At 47.5% G+C, this 24500-nt stretch overlaps 1 protein-coding gene across 3 annotated transcripts in view; it reads right to left on the bottom strand.

Annotated features, from left to right (window-relative positions):
- Positions 1–4698: 4698 nt before the first annotated feature.
- The window catches only part of LOC114800004 (tubulin beta-1 chain-like), a 44387-nt gene continuing 24585 nt past the window's right edge, over positions 4699–24500 (bottom strand). Inside the window, exons 3-7 of one of the 3 annotated variants that reach the window (XM_028997049.1) lie at positions 22267–22375; positions 22070–22180; positions 21595–21984; positions 5840–5950; positions 4699–5756 (exon numbers count right to left, since the gene is read on the bottom strand). In XM_028997049.1, the coding sequence (XP_028852882.1) occupies positions 4699–5756; positions 5840–5950; positions 21595–21984; positions 22070–22154 (1644 nt within the window). In that variant the 5' untranslated portion in view covers positions 22155–22180; positions 22267–22375. Of the gene's footprint in view, positions 5757–5839; positions 5951–6027; positions 6137–6989; positions 7047–21594; positions 21985–22069; positions 22181–22266; positions 22376–24500 lie in introns of those variants that run through there. The other 2 variants (XM_028997051.1, XM_028997050.1) reach the window with 2 other exon arrangements.

Here is a 24500-nt window from a genome sequence, read left to right as displayed (position 1 = left end):
TGCCGCGAAGGACGCAGCCCGGCGACGAGCGCGGACATCAGGGGAGAGACACGCCGCCTGTTCTGGTAGAGCGTTTTCTCCCCGATAAGCCATGGTACGCGGTGCCGCGTGATGACGTCACCCGCGGGAGAATCCGCGAAACCCAGAAGCGACAACGTCGGCGGGGGAGTGGGCGGAGCGAAGACATTGGCGTCGACAGCAGCGAGGAAGTGACGTGGGCAGCGAGCGCAGAGGATGCGACCCCCACGATCTTCGCCATGTCGAGCCAGGAACTCTGCGCTCTGCTGGCAAGGCTCCCCGTGGACTGGGACGACACGGACGATGACGACGAGAGCACTGGAGACGCGAGTTGGGCTCCGCCCATCGCGCCAGTCCGCGATCGACGCAAGGTCTGTGGGGACCCACGTCACTTTCAGGGGGGTGAGAAGCGACAACGGCAGCGTTCCTCCAGCGAGGAGGTGGGCAGGCTCCAGTCCAAATGGCCAGAGTACTGCCCTTGGGAGTAGCAACAATGACGTGGATTTTCAATTGGGCGGTCGGGGCCGGGATGGCACTGCCGGAACTGCCTCGCAGGGAAGACGCCCTCCGGTCGCCGAACCGCCTTCCCTCTGCCCGGACGTTCCCCAGCTGAACGGCAGTGCATCACCAGCGCCTCCACATGCTGGAGAAGACGTCCACCACGCCACACGCCCACCAGCATCTCCAGCGACGTGCCCAGCCCCGTGTGGGACAGCCCAAGGGTCCCGGGACCCTGCAGTGGGGCAGCAGATGCAGATGAGATCACCACCATCCTCACGTGTCTGACTGGATCAGCATGGGGCTGGGGCGCAGCCCTCTGGCAGCAGGGAGAGACAGACGGAAGGAGTTTTCAGGACTTCCTGCCGAGACTGAGGGCGGAGTTTGATCGGCCAGAGTCTGAGCCAGGGATCGAACTCTGCCCCTCCACCACATCCAGCGCCAGTCAGGATCCGGGGCAAGAAGACCCAGCATTGGCGGGCGACGAGCAGGTCGCACCTCCCGAGATCCTGGCTGTGCCCCCTGAGGAGGTCCCGGAGAGCCCAGAGAGGGAGCCAGACAACCCTCTCTTCTGTCTGTCTCTGTCTGTGTGTGTGTGCGTGGTATATGTGTCCGTATGTCGCCCCCACTTCCCCTCTTTGTGTCCACCAGATGGCGACCCAGCAGCAGAGCCAAACCCCAAGGAGGGAGTTCCCAACCTGACTGCACTGGTCCAAGGCGAGGTGGACGAGCCCCAAGGTACCCCTAAGTCCAGCCGTTTGCAGCAGTTTGGGTTGGGGTCTCCTCCTGAGGGGAGGGTAGGTGGGGAAGCGACAGAGCTGGATCCTCCGGTAGCCGGTACGGAGGGCGTGCCAGGCATGGGCCTGGGTCCACCTCCAGAGGGGTGGAGCACCATAGCGCCCCCAGGTAGGCATGAGGACCCAGCTGGGACAGGCAGGAAGAGGGCCTGCTTGTCCCAACGGACGCAGAAGGGGCTAGCCGGATGGTCTGGCAATGCCCCCCCCTTGGCACCAGGGCCATGCAGCGAAAGGGGCTGTATGGTCCCAGAAGGCACCAGCCTGGGGTGCATGGAACGCTAGTTAGTTAAATGAGCTATAACTCCTTGCTGAAATATTGGTTTGCATCCATATATGTTGGTTAGATAAATTAGAAATCATTCTTGCTAAGTACAAAGAAATATTTGCTAAGTAGCCTGCTAACATTTTTAGGCGGGAACAGGGCCGGAGCGAGACCCGGAGTTTCATGCCTCAGACAGGGGTGGGGTGGGGGCTTATACGTTTGTAAGATAACAGAAAACTCTTCACTTTAACAATATGTTGAATTGAAATTTCAAATAGCTAAAATGAAATTAGTAGCTTCGCACTTTTTTTTATTGCATTGCTCTGAAAAAAAAAGAACCAGCTAATTTAGTTAGCTTTCTATATGAAATATTGGCTGGCCGGCTGGTCAGTTAAATAAGCTATAACTCCTTACTGTACTGAAATATTAGCTTGGTAGCATGTCAGTAGGTTAGATAAATTAGATATCATATTTGCTAAGTAGCCTGCTGACAGTTTAGGCAGGAACATGGACCAAACCAATTCAAACACTTGGTAGGGGAGAACGTCCTCAGAAGGTAGAACCCATCTGACTTACTGCTAAGTGAACTACATGTAGTTAGATTCATTCATAGTGAGAGGAAACCAGCCCAAAATGTTAAAAATGCAAGGAAAGGGGAAGTGAACTATCTTCCACATTATCCGTCAGGGGAAAACGGTGAACACCAAGAGCAACAGCGGCTCAAAATTCTTTCTGAATTAAAGAAGAGAGAGGTCGACCATCAATCAGTTGATGTCCAGCACCTTTGCTCATCTCTTGTTTCCAAAATGCATCACAAACTGCTTGAGAAAGCTGTTCTACTATGATAATTGGTGATGAAAATAAATTATGATAATTGGTGATGAAAATAAATTATGTTAAATAAGATGTACACCAACTGTTTATTCAGTTAAATAGCTACATCCATGTTACCATGTCACGTTTGATGTGGTAATTTCACAGTTTGAAGACTTGTTCTCGCCCCCTACAGTGCAATTCCGCTAGGTATACATCCGCGCTAACATTTCAAGGTGAAAGTCATCAAAATTCAAAATCAAAAAAATTCATCAGTTCTTTTTTTGCGTTGTGTAACTTTTTGATTTTGTTTCTTGAACCACAAATGATGAGCTGACACCCAAGAGATTTTCTGTGCAAAGTGTATTCTGTACAAAAAGCAAGGTCGCGTCAGAACATCGCGTCAGAACATCGCGTAACACATCGCGTCTTTCTGCACCTCTCTCTCACAACTCATGCCATGTGTCCAACAGAACTGAACATTAACATAAAGCATTCACAATTTACAATCCTGCATTCCTGTACAAAAAGCAAGGTCGCGTCAGAATATTGCGTCTTTCTGCACCTCTCTCTACAATATACAGTATTAAAAGAACATAAAAAAATTATTCAGAAAATAACACACATGCAAAATATTCCTAATATGTACATAAATGAAAATGAAAGAAATAATTTTTTGCACACAAACCCCACGCACCTCTCACAGCTCACGCCATGTGTCCAAGAGACCTGAACCGGGTCTCAAAAACAAACCTGGCAGCAGAGGTGACGGCTGTTTACTTTGTGCGTAATGAAAATGGACAAGTCAAGAATGTAGGACTTGTCATTGAGGGCTCCATCGTATTCCACCACCTGGGGGATCTCAGCAGAGCCTGCTGCTACTTGCTTGGAGTAACTTATGCATTAGACCTGAAATACCCCAAAACTCTAAAATACATTTTTGAAGTATTTCAAAAGGTGCTTGTGGAAGTGGATGCTGGAAACCTGTCGACAAAGGTGCAAAGACTTAAAAACAATTTAATGACATAGTTGGCAGTTGGGTGGATGAGCACAGATGAGACTCACACAGATGAGACTCACACCCAATTTGATCATTTGTGCAAGGCCTCTTAAGGGCAGAAACGTAGACAATCTATGGGTTTGTTTTGTCAAATCATCTCCAAGTGTTGTATGACTGATTGTGTGATCTGATGATGTTCTTAATGCACTTTTCTATTTGGCATTGATATGCATTTTGTTTTTTCTTTGATCATTCCTGTGTGCTATGAGCCATCCAATTTTGAATTTTGTTTCAAGACACTATTCACACACAGTTACTTGAATGTTGTAGTTTTCAGTTTTCAGTTTGTAAAAAAGCACGAGTTGGAGTGTCAAGATAATTTTTGTTGAGCCAGTTTGTAATGGCTTAAATGACAACAGTTTAATTTCTTTTGTAATATATCTCCTGTTCTTTTAGAGAAGTGTCTAGAGAAGTGTTGGTGGAATAATCCCTATTGAAATGCACCTTTTGGTTATGTGCAATATACACCATGTTACTGCTGGTTGTTCCATATGCTAAAAAGAAATGTAATTTTCTATAGCAAAAAACATTTTAATTAAAGTTTTCATGTTTTGTGAGATGTTGGTTATATTGTGTGGGGTTTTTTTTACTGAATAATGTAAAATCTAGTGAATTAAGTTTAAAAATAAACTAGTTACAACAATTTTTTTAGTAACTACCAAAAATGTTTTCAATTACATTTACTTCTTTCCTTTAGTGCCTTCTACTCATGTATTTCATCTAGTTCACAAAGTATTTTTAGTTAAATTTACTCAATTTATGCGGTATTTGTGACAGGACAGTTCATTTAGATGTAATTGAAAATATTACTTAAATTTACTTAATACTCCTGTTTTGTTATAATCAATTTTGAGGACTTTCAAATCTACTCAATATTTTCAAGTGTATAAATGTTACACTAATTAAATTAGGTAATATGCAGTATTTCTTTTTAGAGTGTATATGACTGCTTCCGTTCAGTAACTGAATACATTAGTCTTGCTTACAGGTATTTATCGAATGTTGGTTGCACAACGTGCTACATTCTGGTGAAACAGGCAGGCACTTCGGTTAATACGAACAAAAAAATGATAATACTGCTTCCAAAAACAGAACTGCACACTTCAAGAAAAAGCGCCATATGTCTAACTGTCAAGCGTAAAAATGCTTTTATTGAAAACTATGTATAGACAAAGAATAGGGAAAAAAACAGCTCAATCAAGAACCGGAAAGCACAAAGCTGCTTTGTGGATCAAATTTTACGAGACAGCTCAAGCAACCTCCTCTTCACCCTCTTCCTCAAAATCTCCATCCTCAGCAGTGGCATCCTGGTATTGCTGGTACTCGGACACCAGGTCGTTCAGGTTGCTCTCGGCTTCAGTGAACTCCATCTCATCCATGCCCTCGCCAGTGTACCAGTGCAGGAAAGCCTTGCGCCGGATCATGGCAGTGAACTGCTCAGAGATGCGCTTGAAAGGCTCCTGGATGGCAGTGCTGTTACCAATGAAAGTGGCGGCCATCTTGAGGCCACGGGGTGGAATGTCACAGACGGCGGTTTTGACATTGTTGGGGATCCATTCGACGAAATAGCTGCTGTTCTTGTTCTGCACATTCAGCATCTGTTCATCAACTTCCTTCATGGACATGCGACCACGGAAGATGGCTGCAACCGTGAGGTAGCGGCCATGACGTGGGTCGCAGGCAGTCATCATGTTTTTGGCATCAAACATCTGCTGTGTCAGCTCGGGGACAGTGAGTGCGCGGTACTGCTCGCTACCTCTGCTGGTGAGTGGGGCAAAGCCTGGCATGAAGAAATGCAGACGGGGGAAGGGCACCATGTTTACGGCAAGCTTGCGCAGATCTGCGTTCAGCTGGCCAGGGAACCGCAGGCAGGTGGTCACGCCACTCATGGTGGAGGACACCAAGTGATTGAGGTCACCATATGAGGGTGTGGTGAGTTTGAGGGTGCGGAAGCAGATATCGTACAGGGCCTCGTTGTCAATGCAGAAGGTTTCATCTGTGTTCTCGACCAGCTGGTTCACAGACAGGGTGGCATTGTACGGTTCGACAATTGTGTCTGAAACTTTGGGTGAGGGCATAACGCTGAAGGTGTTCATGATGCGGTCAGGGTATTCTTCGCGGATCTTGCTGATTAGCAGGGTGCCCATGCCAGACCCGGTGCCACCACCGAGGGAGTGAGTGAGCTGGAAGCCCTGCAGGCAGTCGCAGCTCTCCGCCTCCTTCCGCACGACGTCAAGGACCGAGTCAACCAACTCCGCCCCCTCAGTGTAGTGGCCCTTTGCCCAGTTGTTACCAGCACCACTCTGGCCTGTAGAGAGAACACACATTCAATGTGTAGCCTACAAATCAAAACTGAACTAATAACACAGATAGACATAAAACTTTACCTACCAAAAACAAAGTTGTCAGGTCTAAAAATCTGCCCAAAGGGCCCAGACCTCACAGAGTCCATGGTTCCAGGCTCCAAGTCCACCATAACAGCACGAGGTACATATTTACCACCTATTTGATTTAAAGTTGATATTTAATAACACATAAAATAATTTGTAATAGTGAAATATGAAAAAAAGGACACCCACCTGATGCCTCATTGTAGTAAACATTGATGCGGTCAAGTTGGAGTTGACTATCTCCGTGGTATGTTCCAGTTGGGTCAATGCCATGCTCATCACTTATAACCTCCCAAAACTGGGAAAGAGAGGAAGGGAAAAATGAATAAAACCAAGCTGCTAAATGTATTATTGGACAAACTATTTATTGGGTCTGTCAGGAAGACAGACCATTTATTATTGTGCTATGAATGGCAAAAAAGAACATGTCTCACGTTAAAGACCGCCACGCGAAGACCGTCAAACGTAAAGAAACAACGGAGTGGTCAGGCCGAAGGCCTGACCACTCCGCACACGATGATATATTTTTTGTTTTGGTAGGTCGTACGGCCCGGCCACAAATCGGGTTAAAACGTGTAAAAAGTACCGTTTACCATCGTGCCGGGAACGCGTTTTTGGCTCCCCGAGGCTAACCGTTGAAGCTAGCGACCCGAAAATCGAGGCGAGGCCGACGTATGGGACGAGTCGGTGGCACCAACGGGGGTTTGGAAAACCCGGAAAAAGCCGGAAAACCGGGAAAAAGGCAATAAAAGGACACGTCTTACGTCCAAGGCCGCCACGATAAGACCGCGAAACGCACATTATGATCATAATGATTATTGTCAAAAGCCAAAGCGCAAGCCACGAGCTCTGATTGGCTAGACCAAACGAGGATTTTGGCCAATTTAAAACTAATTAAAATACATTTACCATGCCATGAAACCACCACAACAGCGGCGTTTTATTGAAATATCGACACATGATTTGAGGACATTTGAATCCTAAGCGCATTACTAATTTACTTGCAATTATGGAACGGTAGCAGGTAAATTGACAATCTTTTGGAAATAAGGTCTGCAATTTCATCCACATTTAAACAAATGAGCCAAAAAAACTAGACAATTTACTCATCTAAAGTCAGTAAAAGTAAAACATTACAATAGTCAACTTACCTTGGCACCAATCTGGTTACCACACTGTCCAGCTTGAAGATGCACAATTTCTCTCATTTCTTCAATAAATTTGCTTACTGATTTCAATATGAATTTCGGACACGTTGTATTAATTTAAATAATTAGTCTTTACTAAAGACATTTTACTAAAGACTAAAGATGTTTATAATTTAAATATTACGTTTGCATTCTCATCAAATTTTTTTAATAAATACTTTTTTTGTGCAAGTGCCCATCAGCATCACTTCACTGCAGAGAGCACGACTCGCATCACAGCGCACTGTAAAAATAAGGATGACTTTAATAACTTACAATAACTACAGGACAAAAGTTAAGCATTGCCGCATATCCTGCTGTCCCCATGGACGTTAACCGATTACAAAGCGAACTACAGTAATCAGTCGACGCCACTGAGCTACGATTACGCCCTGTGCTTTTACCCCATGTTCCTTCTTTTAACTGGAGAGCCACAGAAGTCCAGTTTGCCAGCAAAAAAAAATTGAGTTACTTAACGTAACCCCGGTTCTCTGATAACATCTCAGCGCGACCGATTGTCAAAATGGGAAAGATATGGCCAACTCCCGTATTGCATGCTTTCCGAAGTACCTCCGAAGTACACAGAGCCGAAAAGACACTAATCAGCAGCATTAAGCACAGAGTGCGCAAGCGTCGGCGCTGTGACGTCGAGTCAGTAAAATGTAATACATGTGTGCAGCATTGCCCAGCTAGCAGCAGCACAAATATCATGTACAGCAGGGTTCTCAACCTTCTGCAAGCTGCCCCCCCAGCCCCCCCCTCACATCCCAAACACCACCTTACATAGATAGATAGCTAGATACATAGATAGATAGATAGCCCTAGACTATATTTTTTAAGCTCATATTATTATTATTATTATTAGGGGCAGTGGTGGCCTAGTGGTTAAGGAAGCGGCCCCGTAATCAGAAGGTTGCTGGTTCGAATCCCGATCTGCCAAGGTACCACTGAGGTGCCACTGAGCAAAGCACCGTCCCCACACACTGCTCCCCGGGTGCCTGTCATGGCCGCCCACTGCTCACTCAGGGTGATGGGTTAAATGCAGAGAACAAATTTCACTGTGTGCACTGTGTGCTGTGTATCACGTGTGACAATCACTTCACTTTATTATTGGGTCTGTCAGGAAGACAGACCATTTATTATTGTGCTATGAATGGCAAAAAAGAACATGTCTCACGTTAAAGACCGCCACGCGAAGACCGTCAAACGTAAAGAAACAACGGAGTGGTCAGGCCGAAGGCCTGACCACTCCGCACACGATGATATATTTTTTGTTTTGGTAGGTCGTACGGCCCGGCCACAAATCGGGTTAAAACGTGTAAAAAGTACCGTTTACCATCGTGCCGGGAACGCGTTTTTGGCTCCCCGAGGCTAACCGTTGAAGCTAGCGACCCGAAAATCGAGGCGAGGCCGAAGGCCTCGCCGAGTCTTACGATCCGACGTATGGGACGAGTCGGTGGCACCAACGGGGGTTTGGAAAACCCGGAAAAAGCCGGAAAACCGGGAAAAAGGCAATAAAAGGACACGTCTTACGTCCAAGGCCGCCACGATAAGACCGCGAAACGCACAGAAACAACGGAGTGGTCAGGCCGAAGGCCTGACCACTCCGCACACGATGATATATTTTTTGTTTTGGTAGGTCGCACGGCCCGTCCACAAATCGGGTTCAAAGCGTAAAAAGTGCGGTTTACTGTTGCGCAGAGGAAGAGGTTTTCAGCTCCCTGTGACCAGCCGTAAAAGCTAGAGACACGGGTGTCGAGGCGAGGCCGAAGGCCTCGCCTCGACACACGATCTGACATATTGGATGTGTTGCTACCGCCAACAGTGGTCAGGAAAACATGGGAAATAGGGAAGGAGGCCAAAAAGGCCATGTCTCGCATTTGTGGCTGCCACGCTAAGGCCGTGAGACGCACAAAAAAAACGGAGAGGTCAGGCCGAAGGCCTGACCTCTCCACACACAATGACGTATTGGTTGCTTCTTTGGGGATTACAGGAGGGCCACAAATCGCGACCAAAACATTAAAAGTGTGAAAAAATCTGGTTTCCAAGAATTTGCGATGAAACGCTTCACAGCACACACACGACTCTCGTATCAAATCGTGCGGCTTGTCGTTACGCACGGTTTGACATATGGCTCGGCTCGGCCGGATTTACGGTCCGCGCGCAATTAGCCAAAAAGCGTTTTCGGAACGCGTTTATTATTCTAGCCCAAAATTGGACTTTTTTGGAGTTTGCGTCCAGACGGTTTGACATACAAAGAAGATATTGATGTCGTCTCGTAGATCTCGCCATGGCCGACGATTTGACGTATGGTTTATCTCCGTCTGACTTACGGATCATGCACAAACTTGGGAAAACAAAAAAGTGTAAATGCGCGAAAAAAGTTTATTTATTTATTATTTATTATTTCAGCCTTTTTTCGGCAATTAATGCGGGTCGTACCGAAGCACGCACACCGGCGTGCTATATATCAAAAATTAGAACTTTGTTGCGTGAGGTGTGCTATTACTTTTATAAGCGATCGGACTGGGCCTGGCCGAGCTATTAACGCTGAAACAGGGTAATTTCCCATTCGAACGTATTGATCGCTAATTTTAGCATTGGTAGCATTTGTAAAAAAAAACTTCTTTGAAGTGATACTGCAGTACCACATTAAAGAATTCCCATTTTACAAATTACATGCCCGCGGCTGTGACCAATTTGACACATGCCACCACCACTAACCGCTGAAGCTAGCGGCCCGAAAATCGAATCGTACGATCTGACATATGGGACGAGTCGGTGCCACCAACGGGGGCTTGGAAAACCCGGAAAAACCCGGAAAAATGGGAAAAAAGCAAACAAAGGACACGTCTTACGTTTAAGGCTGCCACGATAAGACCGTGAAACGCACAGAAACAAAGGAGAGGTCAGGCCGAAGGCCTGACCTCTCCTCACAAAATGACATATTGGTTGCTTCATTGAGGACTACAGGAGAGCCACAGATCGTGACCAAACCACTAAAAGTGCAAAAAAGGACATAACTTACGTTCAAGGCTGCCACGCAAAGACCGTGAAACGCACAGAAACAAAGGAGAGGTCAGGCCTTCGGCCTGACCTCTCGTCACAAAATGACATATTGGTTGCTTCATTGAGGACTACAGGAGGGCCACAGATCGTGACCAAACCATTAAAAGTGCAAAAAAGAACATAACTTACGCTCAAGACCGTGAAACGCACAGAAAAAAAGGAGAGGTCAGGCCGAAGGCCTGACCTCTCCTCACAAAATGACATATTGGTTGCTTCATTGAGGACTACAGGAGGGCCACAGATCGTGACCAAACCACTAAAAGTGCAAAAAAGGACATAACTTACGTTCAAGGCTGCCACGCAAAGACCGTGAAACGCACAGAAACAAAGGAGAGGTCAGGCCGAAGGCCTTAAAGAAGACACCAGTTCAGGAGGCTACACCCGCCCCATTTTACAAATTCCATGCCCGCAGCTGTGACCAATGCCCGCAGCTGTGACCAATGCCCGGACAGACCCATCAAAATTTCCCCTGGGGATTTTTGTTTCTAGTTATTGTTATTATTATAGTCTTCCCATGCACGCATGTAAATAAAGCCTGACTTAATTCATTGTTTCTCATTGTGGCTCCTCAGACGCTCGGTGATAGAAATAATTTCCACAACAATTTGGTGTCAGAAGTGGGATTGGTCATGACGGCCAAGACTTGATCAGAGGGACTGGATTTACATTTACATTTACGGCATTTGGCCGACGCCCTTATCCAGAGCGACTTACAACGTGCTTAAGTTACCATCGATGAAGAGATCAATTCCGGTTCACTAGGACCCCAACTATGAATACATCTATTTTATTCACTCTGTTGTAGATTCTGTACACAAAGTTCGACAACAAGAAAATTACAATTTAATCAAATATTCTTTAAAGAGGAAGGTCTTGAGCTGTCGTTTGAAGGTGCTCAGTGACTGAGCCGTTCTGACCTCAAGGGGAAGTTCATGCCACCACCGAGGGGCCGAGACGGAGAAGAGTCTAGATGAATGTTTTCCTTTTACTTTCAGAGATGGAGGGACCAGGCGAGCAGTACTGGAGGCTCGGAGTAAACAAGGTGCAGTGCGAGGTGTAATAAGGGCTGTGAGGTAGGATGGTGCTACTCCATGTTTGGCTTTGTAGGCCAGCATCAGTATTTTGAACGTGATGCGTGCAGCTACTGGGAGCCAGTGGAGGGAGCATAGCAGAGGGGTGGTGTGGGAGAATTTGGGAAGGTTGAAGATTAGTCGTGCTGCTGCATTTTGTAGTAGTTGTAGAGGTCGGATGGTACATAGTGGTAGACCAGCTAGAAGGGAATTACAGTAGTCCAGTCGTGAAATTACTAAGGACTGAACCAGTAGTTGGGTGGCCTGGGTTGACAGATAAGGGCGGATTCGTCTGATATTGTAGAGAAGGAATCTACATGTGTGGGAAAGATTGCTGATGTGAGTTGAGAAGGAGAGTTGGTTGTCTATTGTTACGCCAAGGTTGCGGGCTGTTGCAGGAGAGAGCTGCGAGTTGTCTAGGTAAATAGCAAGATCCTGATGTGGTGAAGAAACTGCTGGAATGAATATTAGTTCAGTTTTGGTGGGATTGAGTTGGAGGTGATGGGCTGCCATCCAAGACGAGATGTCGGTTAGACATGCAGAGATTTTGGAAGCAGCATGTAGATCAGAGGGAGGAAAGGAGAAGAGGAGTTGTGTGTCGTCAGCATAGCAGTGGTAGGATAATCCATGTGAGGAAATGACCTCACCAAGTGATCTCATGTAAAGGGAGAAAAGGAGAGGACCTAGCACCGAGCCGTGAGGGACACCAGAGGAGAGTGGATCCTTTCCAAGTTACTTGGTAAGATCGCTCATCAAGGTAGGAAGCAAACCACTGCCATGCTGAGCCCCGAATTCCAAGCCTCTTCAGGATTGACAAGAGAGTCTTGTGGTGATTTAAAAAAAGATCCATCTCCAATCCTCACTTGGGGTTCAGAGTGACAGAGACTGTGGTCAGTGTTCTTGGCTGGCTGCACCGGAATCTTCTTCTTCATTTGAGCTTCGGTGAGCTAAAATACTTAATCTCTTAAACTTTTAATTAGTATATTCTGTCATGCTGGCTGGACATGGCGAGGAAGGAGAACGCATACCCACAACATCACAGGACAGGGGTTTTAATACATAATACACAGGACAGGGGAAACATCACCACACAATGACCTGACGGTGAACAGACACAAACAGGATAGTTTTATACAATGATACACAGGTGATAACAATCAGGGAACATTACACAGGACGAACATGAAACTCCTGCCGGACCGGATCATGACAAATGGACAAAATGGAGAAGTGTTTTAAATATGGGAACCGAAAGGTGAAAGAAGGAACAGACAAGTTGGGAAAGAAAAAAAAGGGGAAAAACTGAAGCTGTGAAACCATATAGTGTTTCTGCCGCTGCTGCTGTCTCTTTGTCTTCTGTGCAGAATTTTTGGGGACCTTCTGCCTGTCTGAGTCTAGACTCCATCCCTCCACCTACAAAAATTTACAGCCCCCACCAGACCAAGAATATGCAGATCTACAGCCGTTGCTTCCCCAGCCGATTCCTGCTGCAGTACTACTACCGCCAGAAGATGTACCTGTTCCAACTCCACAAGAGCCATCCATCATCAGAACAACAGCAACTGTCAAATTCAAACCTGGCATCTTTCCTTAAACCTCCTTTTCCATTTAGCCTTTTTCGTCACAGTAACCATGTGTCTGAAACCTATTCCAGTAACCATCTCTTACAGGCCCAGGAAAACATACTCACGCTGCAGAGGCTCTGTTACAAACAACCTCATCTACCCCACCCTGTCATCTACTTCTCAAACAAGTGTGGTTGGTGGGCTCTGGAACTGTCAATCTGCTGTTAAAAAAGCTCACTTCATCTCTGGTCTGAATGGAGGACAATTTCAATTTTAGATCCCTGTTCCTCCGGAACCTGCACCCCACAGTAAGTCACCATCTGGGGGTTCTGGCATGCCCACGGACTACGTCCACCCAACAGCTGAGAGACTTGGCCCACAAGGCCTATGCCAAACAAAGACCTGTTTCTGAAAGGACAGTGAAAACCCCCACCATCTATCCTGTCTCCAATCAGAGTGCAGAACTCACTCTAGAGGGCACAGAGCAAAGCCACAATGACAACAGAAGGTCACAAACCTTTCCAGCCAACAGGGGGCAGCGTGGACAGGGTGGTGCCCGGCACAAGCACCAAACTGGTCACTCCAAAAGATCCTGGGACAGGTCACAACCACCTCCCAACCCAAGGGGTGAAGCCACATGGGAAGCAAAGAGACAACCCAGAAGGTCACAGAAGGTCTCGCCAACAGCTGCGGGAACACATCGACCCAAGAGCAAGGTTCAAGGACATTGCTATGTACTTTCCAGCTAGCTAAAGCAGATGCACTACACGGCGAGTTATGGTCTCTACCTGCCCACCCACCCACCCTTAACGTGGCAGCCATAACCCTCAGCAAACAGACTCAGCCCACTTCAATGACCACCTCACAGCCGCTAACGCTGGCTCCTCAAATCACCACTAAGGACATTACTGTGTATATGCCTCCAGCTAACCAGAGGACAACCACAAGCTGATATCACATCCCCAGGTCCAGCATCTGGCATTACACTGAGGAGCCAACCTGGACTTTACATCACCAACGACAGTAACCCACAGTTATACCTGGCATTGTACCACCTTCCAAGTGACGAGTACCAGAGTAACCATCAAGCTTCAAAGCATTCCAAAGAGACCTCCTGCCTGGTCCAACCCTTGCAATACACAATCACGCACACACTTAAACACATTTTCTGTATCTAGTGCTAGGAATATGCGATTATAAGTGGATCCCGTATATGCATGAATTGTGTGTACGTTCCCTTGTATGAATTATATTAGTTACAACTTTCTATTTGCATTTAGTTAAACTCGAATTGCCTATACTATATCATGCAATTTCTACAAGGTAGAAATTGTAACTGCAGTAAACTGCAGTTTCTCTCTGGGCCAGCAATAAAAATTCCAATGGGTTGTAAAGACAAAGAAAGTTTCTCCCGCCATAAATTCACACTTGTGATTGGCCATTCAGGCCAAATTGTGGGTATACCAGGGAAAGCATCAAAAGTGCTTCTCCCAGGCCCCGCTTCGCTCGGAAAATTCTTTTTCCTCCTGAGACACTTCTTTTCAACACTCTGTTAAGCTCATCTCTAGGGTTTTAATCTTCGGCAAGTTTTTTCCTTCAAGTAACTTCAAGGAAAACCTCCAGCTCACGCCTAAAGGTCGAGGATCTTGACCCTACCGCATCAGGACTCTTTTGCATGAAACAAGGACCAATGCAAGTAACGTTTTATAACTATTTAGGTGCGTGTTTAAGCTTGATCCCCTTTTTAAGGTGAACCGTGATTCTCTGACGATTCTAATTAAGCTGTGGTTAATTGATGTGAAATACTGCCATTCTCTTTTCCTTACTTTCCTTTACTCTGTACATATTTGTTGGTTTAATTGTTGTATTTTAGCCATAGCCTCGTTTATTAAATTCTTTATATTCACAATTGTTTGTTTCTGAGGATCACTGAACGTTGATCCTTTAAGCTACATGCTAAATTACAGCTAGTACTGCAGAGTGTGAAAAGTTATTTTCCTTGGCCAGGAAATAACCTTTTATAGAATTGATAAATAATTGTATTAATCTGCTCGGTTGATGGACAGATCAAGTAATTGTAACAATAATTCTGCTACAGTTTATCCTAAAATCTAATCTAAATGTTTATTATTAATTATAACCAGTTATAATTAATTAAAAATATTTCCCTTTTGAGCGAATTCGTTACACATAGTATGGCCACAACTCTGAATGGCGCCTCGTGAAGTGCGCAGATTCATGTCCGAGATCATGCAGATTCCTCCCAGCTAGCTGGAATGGGGTTACCAGAGTCAAGACCGTCTGGCACCATGGGTGGCCGAGGCTCTTTTACAAACCTCGACCTAAACTGAAGTCCCCCTGTGTAGGGTTCGCTGCCCTGAGCGCTGGGAGGTCTGGAGGGCTGCGCATCCGGGAGAATGGCGTCCTCGTCGTCCTCCTCTGGCTCGTCTCGTAGGAGCGTCATCCTCCTCCTCGCCATATGCCACCTCCCTGTCTGCGAACATGTGTGCGTCAAACAGCGGGGGCAGCATAGGGGACATGACATCCATTATGTATGTCTAGCTCGTGGAAGCATGGGTGAAGGGGGTTTTGAGGCGCCCTCCGCCGCGGGCTTGGGCAACATACATGAGTTGTCACTTGTGGCTCCGTAGAGACCTGGATTGGAGCGCCGTGCTATCTGTGTACGTCCTGGCTGGGCAGATGGCCCTGTATTGTCATAACAGTGGCATGGAAGCTGTACTGCCCCAGATACAGGAGTGTGTGGGCGCGTATGTGGATAGAGTGATATGTCCTGAGCTCTGGTATAAGGAAGGATGAATGAGTGTCACTACACTTGCGTACTGCTGTCATTTTTTCATCTTTGTGATGAAGAATCTGTTTCACTTGGATCATAACTATACACATTACATTAGTCTACGTAAAAGTATGAATAACTCATTTTAACATATTCTCTCCTTGTTTCTGCTAGTCTGAAGTGAAGAAGGTGTGCTTCTGACTTTGCTCATCTTCAGCACCGGCATTCTCATTTATTTTATTTATAAAATGATTGACATTTTGCCCCCAGTGTTACACTCCAGGTTGTAAGTAATAACGTAGTGGGTAACAAACTTGATTATAAACCAGAAGTTGTCACACGAACCGGGATCAGAACGAGGAGACGAGAAACCTCGGTGCGGCGGGACGCAGGGAGGCAGGTAAGTTCCTCCGCGTTTATCTGCGAATGCGGACGGTGCGAGCCTCAACACCACACTGATGTTGTCGTTCACGTTTTAAGACACAAGACAGGGCAGAACAGGGCGACAGGAAGGAGTTCGGGAATCAGGAGAACAGAGAGGACAGGTATGGTCTTACTTGGGTTGAGGATTTCGGGGCCGAGTCAAATGACGTGCATCCTTCAATGACTGAGCAGTTGGCAGCTGCTCTCTAGCCTAATTTATAGGAGTCACGTTACCTCGTTTCCGTGTTACTCCGTGTTACCCCCCCGTGTTACCCCCCCGATCCCCGACGGCCCCGGAGCGGCGGCGGTATGCTGCCGGTACTCAGTCACCAGAGAAGGGTCCAGGATGAAACGACTCGGGATCCAAGACCGTTCTTCTGGTCCCAGCCGGTCCAATGCACCAGGTACTGGACCCCCCAACCTCTGCGTCGAGAGGCAATAATGCGCTCCACCGTGTATGCGGGTCCCCCGTCGACGATGCGTGGCGGTGGCGGATCCGGAGGATGAAGCGAGGATCTGACAAAGGGTTTTAGTTTGCAGATATGAAAAAACGGATGGACACGAATGGCAGGAGGGAGTTGGAGACGGTAGGTGAGGGGGTTGATCCGGCTGAGGATCCGGAATGGCCCGATGTATCGAGGGAACAGTTTGTGTGACTCAGTCCTGAGACGCAGGTCTTGGGTGGATAGCCACACTCTCTGTCCCACTCGGAAGCGCAGTCGCCGGGGGTGCCGGCGGTCGTGCTGGGTGGACATCCTCCGTGAGGCGGCAAGGAGGGCCGACCGCACAGATTTCCAGGCCTTTCGGCAACTGCGGATCATCTGACGGGCCGAGGGGACCCCACCTGCGGGCACCTGGTGAGTGAAGATGGGGGGCTGATATCCATGGCAGATCTGAAAGGGGCTATGGAGGAGACTTGCAGGTTGTATGCCAGCTCCGCCCAAAGGAGAAACCCGGGCCACGTGCGTTGGTGTTCCGACCGTTGGTCTGGGGATGGTAGCCAGAGGAGAGGCTGCAGGTTGATCCAATGAGGCGACAGAACGCCTTTCACACAGCTGAGACGAATCGGGGTCCCCGATCAGAGACGATGTCCTGGGGGAACCCATGAAGGCAGACCACGTGTTGAAGCATGAGGTCAACGGTTGTGGCAGAGGACGGTAAGCCGGGCAGGGCGACCAAGTGGACCACTTTGGAGAAGTGATCCACTATGGTCAGGATGGTGGTCATACCATTAGCTTCAGGGAGACCGGTGATGAAGTCCAAGGCGAGGTGGGTCCAGGGGCGATGAGGAATGGGAAGAGGACGCAGGGGCCCAGCAGCCGGAGTGTTGGGAGTCTTGGCCCGGGCACAGACGTCGCAGGCATCAACGTAGGCCTGTACGTCCTGCTGTACCGAAGGCCACCAGAACGCCCGGCAAATGAAGGAGAGGGTCCGTTGGCGTCCTGGATGGCCTGAGAGCACGGAGGAATGGCACCAACGCAGTACATCGGGCCGGCAGGTATTTGGGACATACAGGCACCCTGGTGGGGTGTTAGCTGGGCCGTGGGTAGGGGCCACGATGCCACTGCTTCCAGCTTCTTGGGCTCCATGGCCACACCCTGGGACGAGATGGTAAAACCCAGGAACGTGGTGGAGTGCTGGTGGAAGGCGCATTTCTCCAGCTTACAATACAGTCGATGGGCGAGCAATCTCTTCAGTACTGCTCTGACGTGTTGGATATGAGATTCCAGGGTGGGCGAGTAGATGAGCACATCGTCCAGGTAGGCATACACCCACCGTCCCAGCATGTCCTTGAGAGCATCGTTGATGAACTGCTGGAAGACGGCGGGTGCATTGCACAGACCAAAGGGGATGACCAGAGATTCAAAGTGACCAGTGGGGGTGATGAAGGCTGTCTTCCACTCGTCGCCCTCTTGGATGCGAATCAGGTTGTAGGCCGAACGGAGATCCAGCTTTGTGAAGTACTTCGCTCCCGAGAGGGCGTCGAGGGCGGTGTTGGTGAGGGGTAATGGCGTTAGATTTTTGATAGTGATTTTGTTGAGTCCACGATAATCCACACACGGTCGCAGACCACCATCCTTCTTGGTCACAAAGAAGAACCCTGCCGCGGCCGGGGAAGTTGAGGAGCGGATGGTGCCATTCTGGAGCGCCTCCGCCTCAAACCGCTTCATGGCCAGTTGCTCTACTTTCGAGAGGGAGTAGAGATGTCCTTTCGGGGGAGTGGTTCCCGGTAGCAGGTCAATGGCCATGTCGCCTGGTCGATGGGGAGGCAGCTGGGCAGCTTTGGCTGGGCTGAAGACGGCGGCTAGGTCGTGATAGCAGGAGGGGACATGGTCTAATACAGGACGGGTCGGTTCTGGGTTCGAGGAGGCAGACGGGGAGGGCTGTGACAGAAGGCAATGGCGATGGCAGTGCGCTCCCCACTCCAACACCATGCCCGATGACCAGGAAAGGTGGGGTTCATGGAGGGACAGCCAGGGGAACCCGAGGAGGAGTGGTGAGGTGATAATATTGGTCACTAAAAACTGAATTTTCTCCACATGCGAGTCGAGCCGGAGTTGAAGAGGGACCGTGCGGTGAATGATGGGTCCTGAGGTGACCGGATGACCATCCACGGAGGTGATTGTGAGAGGACTTGCGAGGAGTTCCAGGGGAATGTGATGTTGTCGGACGAAGGAGCGACTATGAAATTTCCAGCCGCCCCGGAATCCACAAAGGCTGTGGTGGAGATGACTCGCTGATTCCATTCCAGGACAGCCGGGAGAATGAGTCGGGAGGTCGGTGTCATCAGATGTGGAGGAAGGGACACAGCTAACCGCGCCGTGCCGATCTGCTGGGTGTCCAGTTTCCCTGGATGAATAGGGCAGGTCAGACGGAGGTGTGAGGGGGACGCGCAGTATGCACACAAACCCTCTCGAAAACGCTGCTGCTTTTCTTCGGGCGTGAGGGTTGTCCGTCCCATCTGCATGGGTTCCCCCCTATGGTCTGGAGGAGTGACGGTGGGCTGAGGTGGTGAGAAAGGCAGTCGGGGAGTCCGGTGCAGGGTTGGAGTGGGGGCCGCAGTTTTCGGGAGTGCCAGCAGGTTGCGATCAATCCTCAGCGCGAGTTGTATGAGGGCCTCATACGTTGCTGGCATCTCCCGGCTGACCATCTCCCCACGAATTCGTGGGGCCAGTCCCTCATAGTACATCATCCGGAGGGCGTGGTCGCACAGCGGAGTCTTTGCAGCCAGGGTCCGGAATCTTGCGGTAAACTGGCTGACAGATGAGGAACCCTGGCGCAGATGGTAGAGCTGCGACGCGACATCTTCCACACCGTCTGGATTCGGAATATGAGAGGGACACAGAACGGGGTGAGCTGATTCGCGGGCGCCCACTCCGCCGCAGGACCAACGAGCAATGTGAATAATAAGGCGATTCGGGGTCGGGAGCTGGGGTAGCGGCTAGGCTGCAGCTCGAAAATCAAGGATAGAGCTGTGAGGGGCGCCTCGCCGCTCCCCTTTGTCCCGTTCCAGCGCTCCGGGACGAGGGCTCTGCGCAGCGTTCGCCGCTTCATGCTCTCGGTGCCCGACAGTCATCTCATGTAAACGCTGACGCAGGAAGCGAACCTCCTGCGACAGACATCCAAAACGATTCTCCTGCCGCGCTACTCGATCGCATAAAGCAGCGAGTTGTGAAGCGTGTACTTGCGGCTCAGTCATTCTGTCACACGAACTGCGATCAGAACGAGAGAGACGTGTAGGAGGAGACGAGAAACCTCGTGCGGCGGGACGCAGGGAGGCAGGTAAGTTCCTCCGCGTTAATCTGCGAACGCGGACGGCGTGAGCCGCAACACCACACTGATGTTGTCGTTCGCGTTTTAAGACACAAGACAGGAGCATGCTTTTGTTTTGCGTAGCGACTGTCTGCGGGGGGATGTGTGACAGAGATTCAACACCTCTGTTTTACATGCCTTTCGTCTGACGGCATCGTGTGAAGTGTCAGCCGTCAGGACCGCCCACTCTCTTTGTCTTCCCCAAATGGGAGGCATCGGGGGCATGACATCAGAAACAACAGGTTCTGATTGGTCAGTGACAACTTCCTGTAGGCCAGTGACAAGTTCCTGTAGGCCAGGGGTATAAAGGTCTGCTCACATGTGGAAAAAGGGACTGAGCTTTCTTGCTCAGGGGTTTTTCCATCGGAAGCCGGAAGGCTTCTGAGTCTTTCTCTCTCCCTCTCTCTCCCTCTCTCCCCCTTTACTCTTTCTTCTCATTTTTATTTTCTCTGTAATCTTGGTACCTTTTTACATTCAATATTCACATGTAACTACAATAATTATTTACCGGTGTTAATAAATTAGAAACTGTTCATTTTTAACCTCTATTGTGCCATGCCTCTTTCTACCAGGTAACATCAAGTTGGAGTGGTTGAATACAGTGCTTTTGTGTGGAGGGAGAAAGAGTTTTTCTGTTCTCTCTCACACCACATGGTCTTTTTAACACTGCTCTCTAGCCTAATTTATAGGAGTCACGTTACCTCGTTTCCGTGTTACTCCTGGTCACATGATGGAATCCACTAAGAAGTCCACTTCACATCAGAAGTCCACTAAGTCCCAGGTTCAAACCTCACTTACTGCCATTGTGTCGCTGAGCAAGACTTTTAACCCTGAGTGTCTCCAGGGGGACTGTAACTACTGTTTGATAAATGCCATAAATGTTAATGACTTCTTCCATTCAATAACCAAAACTCTAATACAATTATTCTTGTTTACAGATATTTTTTGAATGTTGGTTGCACTTTCTGGTGAAACAGGCAGGCACTTCAGTTATGACAAACACAAAAATTATAATAATGCTTCCTAGAACAGAACTGCACACTGCAAGAAAAAGCGCCATACGTCAAACGTGAAAATGATTTTATTGAAAACTATGTACAGTCAAAGGAAAAAAAACAAGATCAAGAAAGCACAAAACTGCTTTGTGGATCAAATTTACAGGACAGCTCAAGCACCCTCATCCTCACCCTCTTCATCAATGTCTCCGTCGTCAGCAGTGGCATCCTGGTATTGCTGGTACTCGGACACCAGGTCGTTCAGGTTGCTCTCAGCTTCAGTGAACTCCATCTCATCCATGCCCTCGCCGGTGTACCAGTGAAGGAAAGCTTTGCGCCGGAACATGGCGGTAAACTGCTCAGAGATGCGCTTGAAAGGCTCCTGGATGGCAGTGCTGTTGCCAATGAAGGTGGCGGCCATCTTGAGGCCACGGGGTGGAATGTCACAGACGGCGGTTTTGACGTTGTTGGGGATCCATTCGACGAAATAGCTGCTGTTCTTGTTCTGCATATTAAGCATCTGCTCGTCAACTTCCTTCATGGACATGCGACCACGGAAGATGGCTGCAACCGTGAGGTAGCGGCCATGACGTGGGTCGCAGGCAGTCATCATGTTTTTGGCATCAAACATCTGCTGTGTCAGCTCAGGCACAGTAAGTGCGCGGTACTGCTCGCTACCTCTGCTGGTGAGTGGGGCAAAGCCTGGCATGAAGAAATGCAGACGGGGGAAGGGCACCATGTTTACGGCAAGCTTGCGCAGATCTGCGTTCAGCTGGCCAGGGAACCGCAGGCAGGTGGTCACGCCACTCATGGTGGAGGACACCAGGTGATTGAGATCACCATATGTGGGTGTGGTGAGTTTGAGGGTGCGGAAGCAGATGTCATACAGGGCCTCGTTGTCAATGCAGAAGGTTTCATCTGTATTCTCGACCAACTGGTGCACAGACAGGGTCGCATTGTATGGTTCGACAACGGTATCGGAAACTTTGGGTGAGGGCATAACACTAAAGGTGTTCATGATGCGGTCAGGGTATTCTTCGCGGATCTTGCTGATTAGCAGGGTGCCCATGCCAGACCCAGTGCCACCACCGAGGGAGTGAGTGAGCTGGAAGCCCTGCAGGCAGTCGCAGCTCTCCGCCTCCTTCCGCACGACGTCAAGGACCGAGTCAACCAACTCTGCCCCCTCAGTGTAGTGGCCCTTTGCCCAGTTGTTACCAGCACCACTCTGTCCTGTAGAGGGAACACACATTCAATATGTAGCCAACAAATCAAAACTGAACTAATAACACTTAGATAGACATAAAACTTTACCTACCAAAAACAAAGTTGTCAGGTCTAAAAATCTGCCCAAAGGGCCCAGACCTAACAGAGTCCATGGTTCCAGGCTCCAAGTCCACCATAACAGCACGAGGTACATATTTATCACCTATATTTGATATAAAGTTGATATTAAATACATCAATTTTTTTTGCATATAACTTTTAATATAGTGAAATAGGGAAAAAAACCTACCTGATGCCTCATTGTAGTAAACATTGATGCGTTCAAGTTGTAGTTAACTATCTCCATGGTATGTTCCAGTTGGGTCAATGCCATGCTCATCGCTTATAACCTCCCAAAACTGGGAAAGAGAGGAATGAAAAAATGAATACATCAGGCTGTTAAACGTGTTATTGGGGTAGGGGGAGCTAAGCGCTAAGTTGCTACAAACATGTTGGCCGGTGCGTTTGGAATTATGATCATAATGATCACGGTCAAATGCCAAAGCGTGCGCCACGAGCGCTGATTGGCTGGACCAAACGAAGATTTTACTAAATACGAAGGTTTTACTAAAGAAATGATGTCCAATTTTAAAACATTTTAAAATATAATATACGTTTACTAATCCTTGAACCCGGAAAAAAATGAAATATTGACGCATGATATGAGGACATTCAATTCCTAAGCGCATTACAAATTTACTCTCAATTACGAAACAGTAGCAGATAAAATGATAATCTTTCGGAAAAGCAGGCCGCATCGTTTAAACAAATGAGGCAATAAAAACTATAGAATTTACTAATCAAAAGTTATGTGAAACATTACAATAGCCAACTTACCTTGGCACCAATCTGGTTACCACACTGTCCAGCTTGAAGATGCACAATTTCTCTCATTTTTGTTCAAGAACTTTATGTCTCTGAGTGTTCCGACATGCGGTTGTGTTTAAATACCTTCACATACCAGCCTTCGAATGACAAGCTCTTGCCATTGGCTGATTATGAACATTTTACTAAAGACTCAAAGGGTTAAGAAATGATGGGCAATTTTAAACAAATTAAAAATATAATATAAATTTACCAATCCATGAAACCGGCACAACAGCGCCGTGTTATTGAAAAATCGACGCATGATCAAGCACATTCAAACTCTAAATGCATCACTAATTTACTCGCAATTATGAAATGGTAAGAGGTTATTTTTTATTTTTTTTACAGGTAATATATGATGCTAAACTAATCTCTCAACCAACTAAATTAGTTATCAAGTCTAAAAAGTAAAAATAATTAATAACAGCACTAAACCAGTAAAAGTAGTTATCCTTTAAAAAGGCTTTTGGGGTGAAAAGTTAAATTTTTCGTCTAAAGAAAGCAAGAGAAAATGCCTGTCAGGATTGGCTCCAAGTGATGGCTACAGCTGAAGCCAATTCTGACAGCTGTTAAAAGTTTATGGCTCCGCCCGTCAAAACCCGGAAGCGGCAACGGAGGCGTTCTGCCAGCAGAGATTTTTTTTTTGTGCTTTATTTGTGATTTTCAATTTTTCAACAACAAACAAATAACAGCTTTTGACCAATATTCACCCACCACCCTCAGACCCACCCATCAAACAGCAAGAAATATATATATATATATTTTTTTAACAAAATAATTAAAAAAAGGGGGAAGGGAAGGGAAGCAGTCTCCTCTCAGTGTTATAGTATTTTACTTTGTATATGCATTAAGAAATGACATGTCTATGCTGGACTTAAACTGGATGATTTAAGATAATCATCCAGGTGACGATTAGCTTGATTGCATCGCAGTTTTTCCAACTGCAACATGGAGAGCATTTCCTTAATCCAACCAATGAGAGACGGGGGCTTGTCTGATTTCCACAAAAGAAGAATAAGTCTTCTGGCCATTAATGAGGCGAAAGCTGGCAGTTCCTGAACATGTGGAATAAAGTAGCTGGCCCTTGGTAGGCAGTCCGAGCTGGTATTAGGAAACATTTTTGCTATCTTATCTAATGTAATGTAGACGATGTAGTACTTTAAACTGCATCAAACATTGTTTAATACAGACTGAGGAGGTATGAATAGCTTCTAGGCACTGTTGGCAGCTCTCATCCGTAACTACAATGTTAAGATTGTGTTCCCATGCCACTTTAGTTTTCTCCCATGAGGGTGAATAAATGTTCTGGATCAGAGTATATAATTTTGATATATTGCCTCTCATAAAGGGGTCCAGAGCAAGAATTTCATCTGCAGCATTTTTAGCTGGTGAATGTAAAGATCCAAAGTGTTTGCTCACATATATTGTAATTTTTTTGCAGTGTTTCGAATGTCATAAGTGTTCCATCAGCGAAGACGTCTTTGATAAAGATCAAGCCATTGTTGTGCCAGTGTCATGATCCGGACCGGCAGGGGTTACTCCAGATCCGGAGTTTGGACCGGAGTTTCATGTTCGTCTCGTGTAATGTTCCCTGATCGTGTTCACCTATTGTATATT

This window comes from Denticeps clupeoides, chromosome 11, assembly GCF_900700375.1.
Source record: "Denticeps clupeoides chromosome 11, fDenClu1.1, whole genome shotgun sequence".
Classification (NCBI taxonomy): domain Eukaryota; kingdom Metazoa; phylum Chordata; class Actinopteri; order Clupeiformes; family Denticipitidae; genus Denticeps; species Denticeps clupeoides.
The sequence above is the reverse complement of the archived record's forward strand: the minus strand, read 5'-3'. Positions and strand labels throughout refer to the sequence as shown.